Genomic DNA, 19,917 nt, shown 5'->3' on the forward strand with positions numbered 1-19,917 from the left:
CCTTTTTGCCGCTTCTTCTTGTTCTTGGGCGTGTAAAGAAGAAGTCAAAAGTCCCGCCGCTCATTTGTTTGCCTTGCATATACATACATATATATATATAAATATATTTTTTTTTGTTTTCTATTTTTCCCGGTTTCGGTTTCGTCGTACTCGGGCAACATTTTTTCTGTTTGGCTAGAAAATTACAAGAAAAGTGGCCGAGTGGTTGGAAAAGTGTGCGGATAAACGGCAGGGAAGGGGGTAGGGGGGTGTTTTGTTTATTTGTGCAAGTGTTTTCTCAATTGTGCGTACTGGTTTGAGGGGTCGGCGGTCGGTCAGTCGTGCGTCGTCGTCTGCGGTTGAAATTCCTATCCTTGCTACTCTGGTTAACTTTTTTACGCTTCCTTCACTCCTTTTGCCCGCCCACGGCATCCTTTCCCAAACGCTTTGCCCCAACCGCTTTTCCCAGCCGCTTTTCCCAACCGCTTTTCCCCCACTTTTCCCTCACTTTTCCCCCACTTTTCCCCCCGGTTAAAAAAACACACTTGCACATTCCGAAATTCCGGTGTGGGCGGCGACGTTTGTCTAATCTTAACGGTTTTACATTTCATTGCGCCGGGTAATTGTCCGCCGCTGGTTTGGGTGGCTATTTCAAGGATATCAAGGACATTCGACCTTAGTGCGCTGCAGTTTATTAAATTAAAAAGTCACTTAAAGTTGCTGCTTTCTTATGCTCATAGGGTTGCGTTTAATCCCTAGTACTGGGATTACCTGGTAATTGAGGCCTTAAGAGGTGGACTTTCCTTTAGAAGTATATATTTCAATATATATTTATTTAACCTCTGGTTAGCAGTATATATTTCAATATATTCATTTAACCCCTCTGCCTAACAGTATATATTTCAATATATTCATTTAACTTCTAGTTAACAGTATAACCCCTCTGCTTAACAGCATATACCTGAATATATTTAACTAATACTTTACATTTGGGCTATAGTTTTGTTTGTTCATGTAAACTATTAGCTCTGTTAAAATTAAGTTTATAGCCAGCACCTGTGTATCGGTTATGGCCACTTAACCTCCGGTTAGTTGGCACTTACCTCTTTATCTTTGGCAGCTAGTAGAACAGCAGGCTGTCCATTGTTGTTGTTATTGTTCTTCTTCTTGCGCTTCTCGCTGTTGCCGCTGCTGCTGTGATTGTTGTTGTTGTTATTATTGTTGTTGGTGCTGTTGTTGTTATTATTATTATTGTTGTTGTTGTTCGTGTTGGTGTTGCTGGTGGCTGTGTTGCTGGCATTGTTGTTATTGCTGGTATTCGTATTGTTGTTGGCGCAATCATCGTCCTCCGCTGAACTTGCAACATGTTGCTCACTTTCATTGCCGCCACTTGCAGCGCCACTGCCATTGTTGTTCTTTCGACTACAACTATTATTGCTATCGGTTGTTGTATTGTGATTATTGCTAACATTTAAACTAGCCTCCCCCGCATCCTCCTTCTTCTCCGCAACATCCTCTGCATCCTGCTGCTGCTGTTGTGTTGTTGTTGCACTTGGCTCAGTTCTGGTTTCTTGCTGTGCATCCAGCTCCATGTCATCAGCATTCGATTGCATCGAGGCATTCTCCTCCTCCTCATCATCCTCCTCCTCATCCTCCTCCTCCGCTTGTTCCGCTTCCGCCTCCGCCTCCTCCTCGTCCTCCTCCTCCTCCTCTTCGTCGTCCAGCTCCTCTTCGTCCTGGTGACTGTTGTTGTTGCTGTTGCTGTTGTGATTGACGTTGCTGCTGTTGTTGCCGCTCTTCATGTTGCCAGTGGCAAGCGTTGCTGCTGCTGCTGCTACTGCAACTGTTGCCGCTGGCTGTTCTGTGGGCGTGGCAACTTCATTCGCCGGCGAATGGAGGGGCGATTGCTGTTGCTGCTGCTGTTGCAAGGCCGCCGCTGCTGCCGCGGCTGCCGCCTCCATCATCATCATCTGCTGGGCGTGATTGAAGAAGAGTTTGGGATTGAGGCAAGCGCCGCCAATAGCGCCGCCAACACCGCCGCTCTGTTGCAATGTGCTATGCAACTGCTGCTGCTGCTCGGCGCTGAGCAACGGCGGCGAGGGCGACGGCGTATTTGTGTTTGCCAGCAGATTGCTGCCGTTCTGCTGCTGCAGCGTTATGGCCGCTGCAACAATGGAGCTGTTCAGCAGCTTCTCGCTGTCCGTTTGCTGCAACTGTTGTTGCAACTGTTGCTGCTGCTGCTGCTGTAGCTCAATGTCCTCGATGTCGTTTGTGTTTGCTGCTGCTGCTGCTGCCGCTGCTGCTGTATCGCTGTTCTCGCTGTTGAGATTGCTGTCGGGATTGCCGGTGGATAGCTGCTCCTTGAGTGTGTTCACTTCCTTTTCGGCAAGGGTTGCGCGCTGTAAAACAAACAACAACAAAAAATTAATTAATTAATCTATTAATACTAGCGTCAAAAAAACAGATATTATAAATATTTATGCAAAAAAACGACGTGACAAAAGCTGTGCAGCAAACATTAGGCGCATATGTTGCTTTGAACACGAACAAAAAGCTAAAAGTTTACAACACTTTCGCCTTCCCCTCTGCAACACTGCTGCCTTATTCAGACTTTGCCAACTATCGACCCTCATTAATTTTACTTTTAAAGTCATTACGGGTTAAATTTAGCCAAATTAATACGTTGCAAAAACTTTTGCCAGCACCAAACACACACACACATACACAAACACACACAATCACACGCAAATAGGCCAAAAGGAGTCAGACGGAAGGCTTAAAAAACATTCCGGGCTATTTCCGTCTGCATTAGCAACCAAAACAACAGCAACAGCAACAACAACAAGGATATAGAGCCAGGACCAACAAGAAATTTATAGTTTATCGTCGGTATCGATAAGCCCAACTTGAAAATGCTATTCCCTGCTATTAGTGACCTGACCTTCGATGTTTCTCCTTCTTCGCTGCATTCAAATGCCAAAATGTGAAACAACAAAATAGAAAGCATTGCAAATACAACAAACACAAAAAAAAAAAGAAAGTAAGGAGAGTGTAGAGAAACTCCCAAAGAAGGTTACAAAAATATGCGGTGCAAACTTTTTTGGCAAATTAGTCTGGAACCCAAACCCAAACCCAAACCCAGACCCAGACCAGAATACCAGAATCAGGAGATCTCCCCCAAGTTTTAAGGCTTCCATTTCCATACCATTTCGCCTAAGCCCCAAGCTCCAAAGTCCAAAGCCCAAGCACCAAATGGCAATGACTTTTGCTTCGATTTTCCGTTGATTTGCTCAGTTTGGTTTGGTTTGGGGTTTTTTTGTGCAATTTTATTTGTATAAATACCGGAAGCTTGCAAAAAACCAGGACTTCGGTGGGCGTTGCAGGCAATAAAGAACTTTGGAAATTAGTCGTTGGGCTAGTGCTTTGATATTTGGTGTGAGTTTTAAGCCTTTGCCTTTGCTGTTGCTTTTGCATTTGCCTTTAGTTCTTGGCCAAATTGTTCCACTTCATATCGATGAAGGTCCTTCTGCCCACCGATTTGCCAAATAAAGTTAAGCAGGAAGTCGTTACACCGAGTGCAGAAATGGGCAAAGGCTATGGCTAGCTCTCTAGTTGAGTTTTCGTGTGCTGTGACTTCTGATATTTGAGCATTAAAACATTGTACATGGTACTTTTGAAATATTGGTCAGTTTGTGCGGCTTTAAAAAGCAGCAAATATACATTGTATAGCCATAACATTCCCTTATTGAACTTCCCCTAAAACCCAAGCCACAAATCGTTCGACATGCGATGATTTGGAGTGCGCTTAATGACAATATCCCTGGGAAAGGCGAATGGCAATGCCATTCAGGCATATTTGTCAACATCATCATCCTCATTACGAGCAAATCGAAGGGATGGGGTTGCGGGGTGTGGGGTGTGGGGTGGTGAGTCTCGCATAGATATATATTTATGATATTTAAAAGCTCTTAAGTACAAACAACAGACAAGTGGTTGGGTGCAGTTTTGTCCTTCGTCCGACGTCCTTTCGAATGCCAGACACACTGGCAGACAGCTGGAAAGTGGGTGGGCTTGGATGGTTTCTGGCCTGGCTTCCCTCTACCCCTCTCTCTCTCTCTCTGTCTCTATCTCTATCTCATTCCCTCTATCCTGGTGGCTCAGTGGTTGCTCTGTTTTAAGACCTCGGTTGGCGGCTGCTGCCACTGTCTTGTTGTTGCCGGTTGTCGTTTCCCGTGAGCTGCTTAAGCTTGAAAATTGTTTTCATAATGGCCAAAAGCGAGCGGCTTGCAGAAGGATACTTTTCCGTTTTCATTTTCATTTTCATTTCGGATGTTGTTGCTGATGCTGATGCTGATGCTGATGCCCGGTTTCCATTTCTTTCGCTGACTTTTTGCTGGACCACCAAAATCGATCAAACTGAAAAGCAATCCACGTGGGAAAGGCAGCACTTGTTTTTCCTGTCCAGCTTTTTCCACCTCGCAAAACTAGTTTCTTGGAAAATTTTATACGCAACGCAGTCGTCCGTCTGCTGGGCAAATCAATTAATGCCCAGCGAGTCCAACGATTCTGGATTCCGGATTCTGGCCCACTTTGAGTACGGCTTAGCAGCAGTTGCCAACCAAATGAGTTAATTAACTAAAATGCGGGTGGCTTTGCTCGGCATTTTTTTTTTCTGTTTTCTGTTTGGAGCGGGTTTTCCTATGTTGTATTTATTTTATTTTTTTTTTTGGGTTTTTTTTTTTTGTTTTTTTGAAACTCTGCCCACTTCAAGGGCTCGCGTTCTCGTCCTTTTGGCCCGTGTGTGTGGTCAGCTTATGGCAAGGCAAGGCTTTTCGTATTGAGCACCCTTTTAGCGTGCCCCCCAGCTGCCCCCTTTATTTTTGGGTTTCATTTAATATTTTGCCGGTTGCCACTTCAAAGGAGCTTTCCAAAAAAAAAAAAATATATATATATATATGTATATATATATATATCGCACGGAAAAACGGGTAAAAACTCTCGCGCGTGAACCAAAAATGTTAAGTGAAATGTTAGCCGCTCGTCTAAGGGTCTCTTAAAATTCCAGTCATACTACAAATTGAATTGAAATTGGGCATGGTTGGCTAAATTAATTATATATATATATATATATATATATATAATATATATAAGTTTAAGTGGATTAAATTCAACTGGCATTTCTATGGCTCATTTGTTTCGTTCGCAGACTGCAATTGTATCAACTATCGGCAAGTTCAACTTGAAAGTACTTATCCCATTTTGAACGCCTGTTTCGGTTTCGGTTTCTGTTTCTGATTCAGATTCTGATTCAGATTCTGTATTTTATTTTTTCTTTTCTTTAGAATGTTTTGTGTGTAGCTTGTTTGTGTGTGTGCGTGTGTTTGAGTTGTTTGCTCGCAATTGTCGTGTGCTTGGCACATGTCAACTCATTCGCCAAAAACCCCGTGCCCCTTGGCCCTTCTTCCTGCCACCCCGCCCATTTTGCACACCCTCTGAAGTTGCAGCATGCGGCATTGTCTCAAGCTGTTTGTCTGAAGTGAGCTTGCCTCAAGACCCGCGAAAGGGGAATTCTCTCTCTCTCTTTGGAAAGGAGCAAGCAGCAAGGAGCAAGGAGCTGAGCAGCTGCTGTCAGGACTTCGGGACCTCAGGATTTCTGAGCTTCTGAGTTTCTGAATTCCTGAATTTCAGTATTTCTGAATTTCATGATTCCCGCACTTTTCTCAATTTTTTTTTGTAGCAGGGAGGTTGGGCGAGAGCACTTTTTGTAATTAGTACGAAGGCAATGTTATGAATTGTGCTTCAACTTAAGCTCGAGTGCCTTCATCTTCATCTCCTGCTATTCCAAAAAAAAAAAAGAAAGGGGGCACATTCAACCCCCTGTTGCCCTGTTGCCGCCAAGGGGTAGCAACATCGGTAGGGACATGGTATGGGTTAACACGCGAGGCTGCATTGTGCGGTTTTTGGACAATAAATCAAAGCAAATCAATGCAACATCTTGAGGGGGTTAAGGTGGCACACGCCGTTACTTCTGCGATTCTTTGATGCCAGTACTGCCCTACTGCCTAGTTAGCCGCGCAAAGTCGCAGGACTTGTGACAAGTCCCTCCCTTAACCCATGACTGCCACTTAAACGCCTACATGACATGACAGGCATGACAGGAAGAAAAAGCTGTGCCCCCAATCGCCCATAAAAAAACAAGAAGCGTTTTTTTTTTTTTTTTTACAATTACACACACATTAAGCAGCACAAGCCTAAGATAAAGCAGAAGATGGCTACAAGGGGTTAAGCATAGATATGTGTGTGTGTGTGTGTGCCTGTCTAATGAGAGCGAAAAATTATTGCAGACAAAGAAGGCGGGTGACAGCCACAAATGCTAGAATAAGGATATATACATAAGTATATTCTTGAAAATTGGAGCATATACTATACATATGTTTTAACAGATATTTCGAAAAATCAAAGGAGCTGCATAACCTTGATTAAGAATAAGAAACAATCAACACAACTAGCGATTAAACTTCTTGGAAAACACAACCCTTTGCCTGCAAACGCGACTTAATAATCCCCCTTCATAGTCCAAAGCGCATTTAAGTAGCTCAACTCTTATCCATTAATTGCTCGGTCTGCTTTTCAACTTAATACTTCAGGAACTTCAGCACGAAGGCCCCCACATTTTGTTGCCACACCCCCCGCCCCCTGCCCCCTGCCGCCTGTAAAAAGTATTCTTCAGATTTGGGGGCATGCCTTTGCATTTGCTTTACAATTTCAAACATCATTAGCAACGCACACAGAAGAGGAGGCTTTGAAAAGGGGTTGTGGGAAATACACACGCACACACATGTGCACCAACACATATATATCCCTTTTTGCTAATTATTTATTTAAATATTAAACAAAAAATCCCCAAAACACACACTCACACACACACGCAGAAGGAACGAGAGTTCAAATCCCACCTCACAAAAAAGGAAATACAAAAAAATAAAACTGCAACAAAAAACCAAAAAAAAAAGAAGCAAAATGGAAAGAGTGGCATAAAATCAACACACACAGAGGAAACACCACACACACACACACACACATGCAGAGTAAGAGAAAAGACGAAAATGATGTATTGATGCTGAAAGAGAGGGGGCGATGATATGGGGATCCTGTCTGCACACAAATAAAAAACACTCGCACACACAAGACAAGCATGAGTAGAAGAACAAGAAAAGAGTGAGAAAGACAACGAGAGGCAGAGATAGAGAGAGAGAAAGAGAGAGAGATAGAGTACGATATGGCTGTGTGTGCAAATACATAACTGTACATTCGTTGAGATACCGTTAGAGATTGGAGCGCCCCCTCTTCTTTTGGCTAACTAATATTTTCTAATTTAAAATTCTGTTTCTTTTTTATTGCCTCACACGAACGCACACACAGAAACCCACTCCACACACACACACAGACACACACACAGACACAGGCATACGTATGTAAATTTATAACATTTTCTATTTACTTATCAAAAATCAGGCAAAAGGCATTGAGAAGGGGTTGCTGTTTTTATTTTATTTTGTTTTATGCTTTTTTCTGTTCCATAGCTGGGGGGAAGGGTGGAGGGGGGGAAGGTTGTTGGTAACTGAAAACTGCGTGCACGCCCAAATGTATGCTATACAAAATATAAATTAGCTTTGATATGCGAAGCTGCTGACGAAGATGAGAAAAGAAAGGAGAGGGGAGGGGGGAATGAATGGGGGGAATGGAAGGGGTCCTGTAAAAAAGGATTATATACACGCGTGCCCTGCATATGTGTCTGTTTCGTGTGAAAAGATGCTGGAAAAAAGGATTAATGCGTGCGCCAAAGCAAGAAGAAGAAGACGAGACTTGGCTCAAATTTACAGTGTGGGGTTTTTTCGATTTTTAATGCGTCACATGACAGCGAAGAGGAGTTTTCTGCGGAAAGAGGCCAGGGGAATGGGGGAAACTCAAGTTCCTACGGGTTTTGTTTTTTCACTACGCCAAAAAGTGTCAAAGTGTATGTGTATGTGTGTGTATTCATAATACCAAAGACATGCGAGTGTGTGTGTGAGTGGGCATCAAATTAGAGGATTTGAATTTGTAGAGTAGGGAGGCTATTTTAAATGTTTGAAGAAGTAAAGTAAAGCAAGTTTCAAATTAGTTTGAAGAACAGGTATATTTTTTAGAAACTAACTAAACACGTTAATTCCTTTATACAAATACCACAAAGGCAAGTTCCATTTGCCATTCGTGATTAACGAGAGGCATTGCAAATCCCCCTACGTTTTCTAAACAACCCTTTTTTGGAGTGACCACTTCCCTCTCCCACTTTTGAGTGACCAAAAGTAATAATAATTTTTTGGCTTATCCTTATTATTACATAACGTATGCATACCTTTTTTTGTGTGCGGCCCAAAAAGTGCCCATTCCCCCAAACAACAGGACCAATCGTACATCAAAAATGAACGCTGGACATTGTACATACATACATACATGTGTGTGTATTAGATGACCCTTTTTTGTGATCCAGTGGGTGGTTGGGTGGTTGGGTGTGTGAGCCCATTGTTCTGTCTGCCCCCTCCCCCCACCCACACAGTTTTCCGGTAGGCCTTTTTCGGCCAGGATTTTTGTTGTGCGTACTTTTCTCTTTTTTTGTTTTTTTTTTTTGTGAAAAGTAAATAATTAAGCATTACACTGACCAAATAGCACAAAGCAAAGGGTGTGGGGGGGAAATGGTCAAGTCAAGGCAGAAAACAGGCCCAGACAAATACAAATAAATATAACTCATATGTGGGCATTGTGTGGGTTAAAGGGGGTTGGGGGGATGTGTGTGTGTGTGTGTGTGTGTTCGGTCAGGCCATACAAATAATGATTAGAAAGCCCCGCCCCCGAAACCCTTGTAATTTTTGACATTTTTATGCGGGCCTCAAAATGCTTTCAGTGGGGATAAAAAAGGAAAGCCGAAGGGTTGTCCATTACCTTAAATTTGACATTTTAAAATCTAAACGAAATTAATGATTTCACTTTCCTTCTCGCTGCTGCCGGGTACAGTTGTGCACAAAAGCCTAAGCATGTGAATGTGCATGTGATTGTGAATGCCTAATTAAATAGTAGTAGCATGTGAATCCTTTTTGGCCTTAATTTAGACCAAAGCATTAATATAAATGAACGTATTAATGCTTAAGCTGCCGCAGACTAGAGAATCAATAATTCTATTGGGTGCTAGCTAAGCTGGCGATGTCGAAATATCTCTTAATTAAACCGAAAATGAAGCAATTTATTATTTGCGCTTTAGAGCGAAGTTTCTTTTGCTACAACCAAGATGAGACGAGACCCTTTTTCAATCAAAATTTCCAATCAATGTCAATTCATTATGCCGAGTTGCTCTCCATCTCTTCAAAAACCAAGGCAACCAAAATTCGATGGTTGGGGTTGATGGGCTGGTTGGTTAAAATTGTAAAATTGTGCTACTAAAGCAACCCCGAAGACAAAACTCAGTTGGCATTTTTAATGAAAAGCCACGCCAACAACGTTGGGAGCGAAGCCCAAAAGTTGCCTGTCAAGTTTTGCCTAATCAAAATCGACAACATTTTATAGTTTCGGAAGGGGGAAGGGGGGTTGTGGGGTTGGGGATTTCTCCTTTCTCCTTTCTCGATAGCAATGAGAAGTGAGAAGGTCCTCTTACCTTTTTGGCGATGGCTCAGCCCGCAGAGTGTGTGACAAACAAATATTTGAGAACGTAAATCAGAAATCTTTCGCTTTCATTTGGCAATCCTTTTGTGAGTGGGGAAAATCTACGAGTGGAGTGAAGTGGATGGGAGTGGGGTGGGAGGGGGAAATTTTGGGGTTGCTTGTGTCCTGGGCAAAATCGAAAAACATTTCGTGTATTAAAACCGAAACGAATTAATTTAATTAATTACAATCATGTCTTATTAGAGACGTATGAAGAAGACGACGACGACGAAGACGACGACGAACCAAGACGTTGTCCTTTGGCAAATGAAGGGCTAGAGAAGGGTTGGAGAGGGGGGAGAAAATCAAGGGGGGAAAATCGGGAAAAGGACGACAGTTTTGTTACTGGCAAAATGGAACAACAGCGCGTGTCAGCTGCCAAAGAGTTGCTTTTGTTTCAAGTGCTGCCAGCGGAGCTTAGTGGGTTAAATTTCGATGGGTTGTTGCGGGCGGGTGGCGGGGGGAGGCGGGGTAAGGCGGGTGTATTTTTGGTGGGTGTTAAGGGTGAACTTTTTGGGGGTGGTGGCGCCAAAATTTTATGCTCACATCATTTATAAATGCCTGATTTGTTATTTACAAAACGAGACAAGTTGCGGCATTTCGGAATTTTCCAAAAGGAGTTGGAGTAGCATACATACATACATACACACTTGTGTGTAAGTATGCGTGTGTGTGCGTGTGTTTGTGTGTAAGTGTGCGTGCCCCGCCACTTAATTTGAATTTGAGTAATTGCCCAAGGAGTAGAATTCGCAGGCAAAAGCTTTGTTCACCCGCTTTTCAGTGGTTTTATTTTGGGGCAAAAATTTAAAGTTTTATTTCGGAAATCACAGAAATTTAGTTTCCATTTATATAGTAATAATGTGACTCAGACAAAGATAATGTCAGTGCACATATAGCAGCACTTCATATATAATTCTGGCTTCTTTTAACACTTTGTTGGCCATTGTTGTTGGCGCTGCTGCTGCTGTTAATTAATTTCTGCAAAAATATTTATTATTATTAGTCGACCCGCAAATGGCGATGGCGATGGCGATGGCAATGCACTCGGCGAGCCAACACTCGATTTATATACATACGTATGTATGTATGCATTTGCTTTTATATCTGCATAAAAATGCATGCCACTGATTCGCACTGTCCCCCACTCCCCCCGCCCCCCAAACACCCCCCTCTCCTGTCTGTATTTTTTGTTGTGTTTTTTTTTACCCCCCTCAACGACTTGACTGTCACTAAACGGCTCATCTAACTGCAATGCTTCATAGAAATTTGTTTGTATGGCCGGAGGAACGTATCGGAAAAGGGAGCATTATGGGGTTAAGGGGGCTAGGGGGTTAAAGGGGAGGGGGCAGGGGGGTACGGTCTGGCTGGCGGGCAACTTATTTTTACAACAACAATGAACCAGCGCGTGAGCAAGTGAGATGGAGAGAGAGAGAGAGAGGGAGCGATAGAGAGGGGGAGCACAAATCACAGAAATGAAAATCGAAAAGTGCATGCTTCGCCCATATATGTAATATCAGGCAAATGAACAGACACAAATATATTTGCATATATCTTTTTTAAATACACATAAAGAAAATATGTAGGTCAGCGACAGGTAAGATTCATTTTATGCATATCATATTTATACATATGCAATTTAAAGTCCAGTCATAATCATACATATGCAATTTAAGGCCCAGCTACTAAAGATTGCTTTCAATTAAGATTATTATTTACACATTTATTTGGAAATGGTAAATATTTTTCCACGGTGCATCTCTATAGCTGCATCTGTATATGTATATCAGCGTACTATATACTTTGTAGCCGAGAGTTGGGGCAACAACAAATTTACACTCCAACAGACGATGTCGTCGTGCCAGTCACTCAGTCAGCCAGAGCGGCTGTCTATAATGCAGTACCCCCCCTCTGCACCCTTCCTTGTGCCATATTCCTCATATCGGCTGATATATACGCGCTCATTTATATATATGTATACCTATGTATATGTATATATACTCGTATGTGTCTGTCTGTCTTCATATCCCTCGACTCTTCTATAAAAATAGGCAAATAATTATTTAAGAATTTCTTGATTAATTGGCAACGTTGTTGTTGCTGCTATTGCTGTTGTTGCTGTTGTTGTTTCTCTTGTAGTTGTTGGGGCATGCAAATGTTGCCGCCGTCGTTGGCCAAAGCGAGTAAAAGAGTCAGAGAGGGAGAGAGGGAGAGAGCGAGAGAGAGAGAGAGGTAGTTGCAGACTGATGAGGCATTTTGGCCAACACTTGATTGCATTCTCAATTGTTTGCCGTTATGCATTTTTGCCAATAATTCACATAAATGGCGAACGAAATCTTCCGTCCGTCGCACAAAAGACATTTGCAATTGTTTTCTAGATGTTTTGAAGTAGACACACTGCAACTTAGTTGCATTAGTTGCAACATGAAATGCAGCATGCAACAAAAAAAAAAAAAAAAACAAGGGGCATTGCTATTTTAATGGGCGATTTTAATTGGATTGAAGCAGGGAATGGAGTATTTGCATTGAAATGCCATTCATTTGATATGATATGATATGATGGCTTAATGCATGGCAATGTGTGCATATTGCATATGCATATATATTCACAGGTGAGATAATGATTTCGCTGGCTAACCAATTAATGAAGTCAATGGTATGCTAATTATGCATCTAACACTTGCTTCTCATTAACCCCATGGCACTTTTTAATCGGTTTTCTTTTGTGCATTACAAATTGAAGTTGCCAAGTGACCTTAATTTGTACATTTAAAGTATATAAGTATATACATACAATATATATATATGTACTTTATCCAGTCGATAACTTACTGCGTGGATTTCATTCACTGCGGCGACAGTTCATCCTTCTCTCTGGAAGGCAATTAGCATATTTTATATCAATTCTTGTCATACACGCATTCCACACCTTGCCATTTAGTCCACCTCCCCTTACCCCTCACTTAGCACTCACCCCTCACACACTCCATCCACGTTGCCCCAACCCCCGCAGAATTCATGTGTCACCGCCCTAACAATTGACAAAGTTGCACAAAGTCTTGCCGAGCGAGAGCGAGAGAGGGACGGGGATATGGGGGGAAAAAGAGACGAGACATCGCACTCCTTTTGATGCCACCCCCCTCGCCCCTAATGCCCCCTTCTACTTCGGCGTTCATGTTCATATGTTCACGTCTGTGATGTGCGGCTCTCGTTTATTTTTATCAACTTTAGTTTTTGGGCTTTTTTGCGCTTATTATATGTGGCAGACACCGAAAGAGAAGGCGAGATGTGCAGGAGAGAGTGAGAGAGGGGGGAAGAGAGGGAGCGAAATGGAGAGACATCTCGCAGATTCAGATTCAGATTCAAATTCAGATGCAGATTCATCTTGTCGTTCCGCATAAATAACTGTCGCCTTCTCTCTATTTCTATCTACATCTCTATCGCTATCGCTATTGCTATCCCTATCGCTATCTGCTTGCCTGCTCTGTCTGGCACAATGCATATGGCATTATTTCATTAAAGTATTACAATATTAATTCGATTTTCACTAATTGACAAGAAGAACAAGAGCAGACGGCGCAGAGACAAAAGCGAGAAGAATTGAAACGCAACTGAATATGAGAATTGTGGCTGTGTGAGAATTGTGGCAGTATGAGAATTGTGGCTAATTACGAAGATGCCATCAATACGGTTGCTTAATTGAATTTTCATTTGAATTTTTTAATTTAATTTGTGGTGTATTAGTGTGATTTGCTTGCATTCTACACATTTTCTACTTTTACCACCAAATTTTTGGCGGAACAATGCTCCCAATCCTGGGCTTAGTTTTGACCTGATTTCGAGCCTGTTTAGCCGACTTTAAGCCACTTAAGGCAAAAAACAAAAAAAAATAGAGATGAAAACCCCTCGAAAAAATTCGCGGATAAACAAAGGAAAAAAGCATAGAGCTTCAACGAGAGTGAGAGGCTGAAATGAAATGGATATGAGTGGGTGGTTTGGGTGGCTGGTTTCCAGAGTCTGCAAATGTTGCGGTTTTTACGCACAACATTGGCTTGGCGGTGGGGGGTGGGGGGTTGGTTGTTGGCTGTTGGGGATTTTGTATGCGAGTGAAAGAGAGGGGCTGAGACAAACTGTTGCTCGGCATTTTGCGTTGGCATGTTTGGTATGCTTCTGACCCCAAAGTACAAATCAATTGCATGTGTATGCTGCGGTGACTGTGCGTCTCTGCCTCTCAGTGTGTGTGTGTGTGTGTGTGAGTGTATCATTTGCACATCACACACAAAGACAGACACACAGTCTGCAGTCTGTGCACACAGATACTAAACCCATACAGTGACAAACTGGCCACGTGCTGTGCTGTGTTGTGCTGGACTGCGATTTCGATTGCGAGTGCGAGTGCCTTTTGGTCAATGCCAGCCGACTGACTGCCGGCCTTGTCTCCCTGCGAAATTGTGTCAATTGCAGTGGCCACTGTGGGAGATGTCACCAGCCACCCACTTTTCACACACCCAACACCCCACACACACACACACACACCCACTCACACACACATTGTCCACACTCAACGCAATGTCAACAGCATGCGCAGGTTGCGCGAATTTTCACAAAAACTGGGGCGGTGGCAATTTCCCAGTTCGCTGTTTTTTTTTTGGGGGGAGGGGCAGCAGCAGCAACCGAGGCCTATGACATTTCAATGTCAAACTGAGTTTAATCGGCATAATAAACGGCAGCGTTGATTTATTTCTTGGCATCTGTATCAACTTTGTTTAAGACTACTAATTTTTTGTTCAACTTTCAAGTAGATAAGATTACAAGCCCCTCAATAAATGCCACCCTACTTGCCACATCTATTTTCCCTGGAAGTTGACATTCTGCGAATTGCAGTTTGCCTATAATTTGTGCCCTCTTCCTGCAATCATTTAAGTATTTCCTTCGTTCTTTTTTTTTTTGAGCAGACGACGATGAGTGGCGTGACCTTCAATGCGAAATCAAAATCAAAATTAAAATCGAATGCTCCCACGCATTCAATGGATGAATGCTTAATGATGATCGTATCCAACAATGAACAGAAAAAAAAAGAGAAAGAAAAAGACGACAAAACCGAAACGAGGCGAACGCTTAATTTAATTTCCTCCAGACAAAAATGTGAAATTCGATCGAAGGCATTTTGTGTGCCGAAAAAACAAAAAGCCCAACAAAGAATCGCTCAAAAGCTGAAGTAATTTTTTTTTTTTGTCGTTTTGCATATCGACAAGGGCAAACAGGAAATCCATGTTTATGTTTAAATTAATAATAATACAAGCGAAAGCAGCGCACATACATCTACATACATATATGTATATATATATATATGTATTTATGTATTTATAATATAAGAAGGGTATCAATGAAATGCTGCCCATTGAACGAACTCTGATGGCGATAATGATGTCGCTGCTGCTGCTGATAATGACGATGATGATGATGATGATGATGATGGTGGTGATGATGATGGTGATGATGATGCTGACGTTATGCGGGACAGCATTAATACAATAAATTATATTATGGCTCTTCCTGTTTGCTCCGATAAATAATAAAATGAAAAAAAAAAAAACAGCAAGCAAGCGAAGAACGAAATTGAACAATATTTTGCGCTCTCTTCTTTGGGCTTTAGCTGTAGCTTTGGCTTTAGCCTTTTTTTCTCTTTTTTTTTCATTTTTTTATAATTTTTTCCTTTTTTGCGGGGGATTGATAATAATGCCTGGTCGTGGCTGGATCTGGCAGATCTTGAGCGTCTGATTTGTGCAAATAATTGAAATTTGCATATAATGAAGGCGACACACATTGGGGGCGTTCAATAAAGGGGGAAACAGGGGGTGGGGGAGGGAATGGGGGGCTTTATTTTCTTTTTTTTTTTTTTCTTAATTTTGTCTTTTTCATGAATGAAGCATTTCATGCACAGTAGCTGCAATCAAGTCGTGTGCCAACTCTTTTCGGTCCCAGGATCAGTCTATTGTAAACTGCAAACATAAATTACATTTAAGGTGAAGTAACAACCTCTCCCCCTCCCCGCCCTCTTTACCTTGAAAAATATGAATAAAAAAAGAGGGAAACCCTAAAGCCCAAAAACTGGTCCGCAAATTGATGATCATCTGGTAATGAGCATGATGATGTTGCTGTTGCTGTTGCGCCCACTTTGTGTGGGCGAGATGTTGCTGTTGTGTGTCTGTTGTTGCCAAGTTGTTGCTGCTGCTGATGCTGCTGCTAATGGCAGACAGACGAGACAAGTTTTGACATATTTTGTTGCAGGAGGATGGAGAGGACAGCACCAACAACAACAACAACAACAACAACAGCAGCGACATGAATGAAACGCAAATGAATGAAATGCGGCTCGAAGGCAGCAAACACAAACACACAAACAAAAAGCGCAAAAAAGTGAAAAATATGTATGCAGAAAAAAAGCGAGGAAAAGAGAAATCTGCAAACAGGACCCCCAATCACACGTGTGTGTGTGTGTGTGTGTTATCATTATAATGCCAGTCGCGACAAACATCATTAGTTGCTCACCACCTTAAGTGGAGCAGAGTGTCTGGCCAAGGAGGAAAACAGGGAAAAACTTACGAATTCCGAATGAGGGCAATGAAATGGGTGTATTACCTGCAATGAGAAAAGGAAAATAGTTATTAATTTGATAGGTATAGTTTATAGTATAGTTTATAGCATAATTTATAGTATCGTATATAGTATAGTTTATAGTATAGTTCATGGTATAGTTTATAGTATAGTTTATAGTATAGTTCATGGTATAGTTTATAGCATAGTTTATAGTATAGTTCCTAGTATAATTTGGTAAAGTTTGTAGTATAGTTCCTAGTATAATTTAGTATAGTTTATAGTATAGTTCCTAATATAGTTTAGTATAGTTTATAGCTTACTAAAGTTTATAGTTTACAAAAGAAACCTATTTAAAGTATACCACTAATGTTAAATTATGCATGAACTCATTCATTGTTCAATTAATCACTGCTATGGCTTCTGACTTTATCAGTTCGCTGAAAACCATGGAACAGTGAATAACTAGCGGTGAATCACGTTAAAATCGTTGATATATACACATTTGTATCAAACTGCGATCAAGGTTAGGTAAGCTCACTTAATGAAATCTACAAAGACATCTTCTTATGTGCGACACGGTGCAAATAGCTAGTGAATCACTTTGAGTTTCCGCTGCGAAAACTGTAGGAAAAAGCAGTTTCCGCTTAGATCACCTTTTGCCATTCGCAAAACCAAACCGATTTAATATCTCAACACTGTATACGCACCAATCAATTGGCAATTGGCATAACCGCAAAAGTTGGTGGAAAGTATGGCGAAGCAAAGTCGGTTGGAATACGTCGGTAGCCGATATAACGCGTCAAATAGCAATTAACAACTGATGTAGATAATTTGCTGGACAAAATATTCTGAGCGCGAAAAAACTTGAACCCACCGAGACATACATACAAATACACACAAATATCTACATCCATACATATATCAAATCCATATAAATACGCACACACACACACGAAATGGCCGCAGCATTTTGTGATAAACGACAAAATAAAATCAAATCTAAAGCTCCCAAAAAAAAAAGCAGAAAAAAATAAAGAGAATACCAGAATGAAATAAAATAATCACAAGGCACCAGCTACTGAAACTGCCTTTGTGTGTGTGTGTGTGTGTGTGAGTGTGCGTGTGTGTTTCTGTGTGGCATTAGTTGGATAAAGCTAAAGAAGAGCAACAATTTCTAAACAAATACATCATCATCATCATAATTATAAAATGAAACTCCTGTTGCCGCTTGTTTTTTATCAATTTTATTTGTGGCCGTGCCGAGGAGCCGGGCATAAGGGGATCAGGAGGGGATCAGGTGTTATAAAGGCCATACATTTCGTGTAGCAATGTTTAAGTATTGCTAAAGATACCGAGAGTCAGAGATGTACATATATGCATGTGAGTACCAGATAAAATTAAAGTCGAATGTGTGCTTAAGATATCTAGACAAAATAGCTGCCATATTTATATGGAGACGTAATCAAGTCAGTCAGAAGTAGAGCTTCGTCTATTGGCCAAGGGTACAGATACGGATACGGATACAGGTACAGATACAGATACAGTTACAGATACAGATACTGAGTGATACTCTGTACCGCCCCATATATACCGAGCTATACCGATAAGATCTGCGCACCTTATCTGCCCCTGATGTATACGCCTATATAAAAAAACACACATATATAGTATATATATAGTAGATATAGTATAGTATATATCCTCGCCTGCTTAGTGGACAAACAAATACGCGTATAAATAAAAGCAAATTACAACAAAAAGCGAGACGAGGGTGCCAGCAAAGATAAGAAGTCAAGAAGTGGCAGTCATACAGTATCTGCCTGACGAGCTCGAAATATGGCCATAGATATAGCCGAGATATCAGTTAATCGGTGGACCATATACACACTCACACACACCCATAAACACACTTATACACTTGCACACACTCACAGAGAGATTCGCCCGCATGGCGGAGACAATCGTCATAAATTGTTTAGTTGTTGGCTAAACATGTTGAAAGATTTATGGTAGGGCTATACGGCCATCATATAGTGATTTGTAAGAAATCGGCCAGATATACATGTAGATATATACATACATATATATGTATATTAGGCGATGTGACTATGTGGCACTCTGATTAGGCAATGGCGTCAGTTGGTTAGTTAAGTGTGAAAAACTGGAAACCTTGAGCTACTTGGAGTATTTGCTCTTGACGTCTGGAGGTTTTTTTTGGATACAACACCACTAGACCGAAACTGATCTTAACAACTAATCCATATACTACAATTTCATTTGATTTTAGTATTCTGCTATAAAAAACTATTGTAATGGCTTTTCTGAAGCTCTATATATGTTCAAGAGTATACAAAATTAATGAAAAAGCAAACCAAAATGACATGCAATGATATACGAGCAAGGGGGAGTGGGGGGGGGGCAAACAAAAAAAAAAAAAAATGGTATATATCGCTTCTATCTGTGCACACAATCGGCGAATATATAAACGAGCGAACTGATATATGTACGTTGGCCATCTATATATCTATATGTATCAAGCGAAATCCCTACAATAAAACGGGGCGGAGCACAAGTGGCAAAAAAATATCGAAACGAAAAGAAATGAAGGAAACGAGGAATGGGAAATGGGAAATGGGAAAGCAAAAGAAGAAAAATCTGCCAAGTGAAAAGAAATCGGAGCCAGCTGAAGCTCGAATGGCAGTGGAAATGCGAATGGAAATGGTGAAATGGGGTGGGGGAGGGGGAGGGTGTTGGAAAATGGAGGTGGAAGGAAGCCTCAGCATCCAGCAAATCCTGATGCTCCATCTGTATCTGTATCTGTATCTGTGTCTGTATTTGTATCTGTCTCTGTCGCTGTGTGCACGTACGACTATATATATATATCTATATATATATGTGTGTGTGTCTACACCTATACGTAGCTGTTTCTGTAGTTGCCAGCACTCGAATAAAATCGAATAAGCATAAAAACGCATGCCATAAGGATACAGAGACGAGTATGTGTGTGTGTGTGTCCTGAGTACATAAGCCGATGCGATGCTGTATCCATAAGATACACTCCATACACATGTCTAAGCGGGCTGGATTTGGGTTGGCTGCGCCTCGAACGCATATTCAATAATGACATAAATAACACACAGGCACACACGCACACTCACACACACACACACACACACACAGTCACGCAAACGACAACCTCCTTCTTTACACCTGCTTTTCTTCCTTGCCGCTCGTTGAGTACGCTTCTTAGCACCTAAAAGCATGCTACTATTTTTTCACTCGCCACTCAACAACAGCAACAACAACAGCAACACCAACAGCAAGAACAACAAGGATTCCCACCAACACCCATGCATGCCATTCTGTATCTGTGTGTGTGCACTTGATTACATTTCTGCTCTTCTTCTCTTTTTCTCTTTATCCCCCCATCGGTCGTTTTATTTATTTTTTTTGCCTTTCCTTTGGATCCCTACACATGTATATTATATATGTGTGTATATATATTGACGTTAAAACCCCCCCCCTTAACGCTGGTTGGGCGCCTTTGAAACTTGGGAACTTGTCAACCCAAACCCCCCGAAAAGCCAATCCCCACCCCAATTCAATGCC

At 41.6% G+C, this 19,917-nt stretch overlaps 1 protein-coding gene across 3 annotated transcripts in view; it reads right to left on the bottom strand.

Moving 5' to 3' along the window:
• LOC6525415 (homeobox protein cut) overlaps window positions 1-19,917 on the bottom strand; it is a 74,796-nt gene that overhangs the window by 31,205 nt on the left and 23,674 nt on the right. For all 3 annotated transcript variants that reach the window (XM_039377426.2, XM_039377425.2, XM_039377427.2), the window contains exon 2: window positions 1,083-2,378. In XM_039377426.2, the coding sequence (XP_039233360.1) occupies window positions 1,083-2,378 (1,296 nt within the window). The remainder of the gene's footprint in view (window positions 1-1,082; window positions 2,379-19,917) is intronic.

Source organism: Drosophila yakuba, chromosome X, assembly GCF_016746365.2.
Source record: "Drosophila yakuba strain Tai18E2 chromosome X, Prin_Dyak_Tai18E2_2.1, whole genome shotgun sequence".
Lineage (NCBI taxonomy): Eukaryota > Metazoa > Arthropoda > Insecta > Diptera > Drosophilidae > Drosophila > Drosophila yakuba.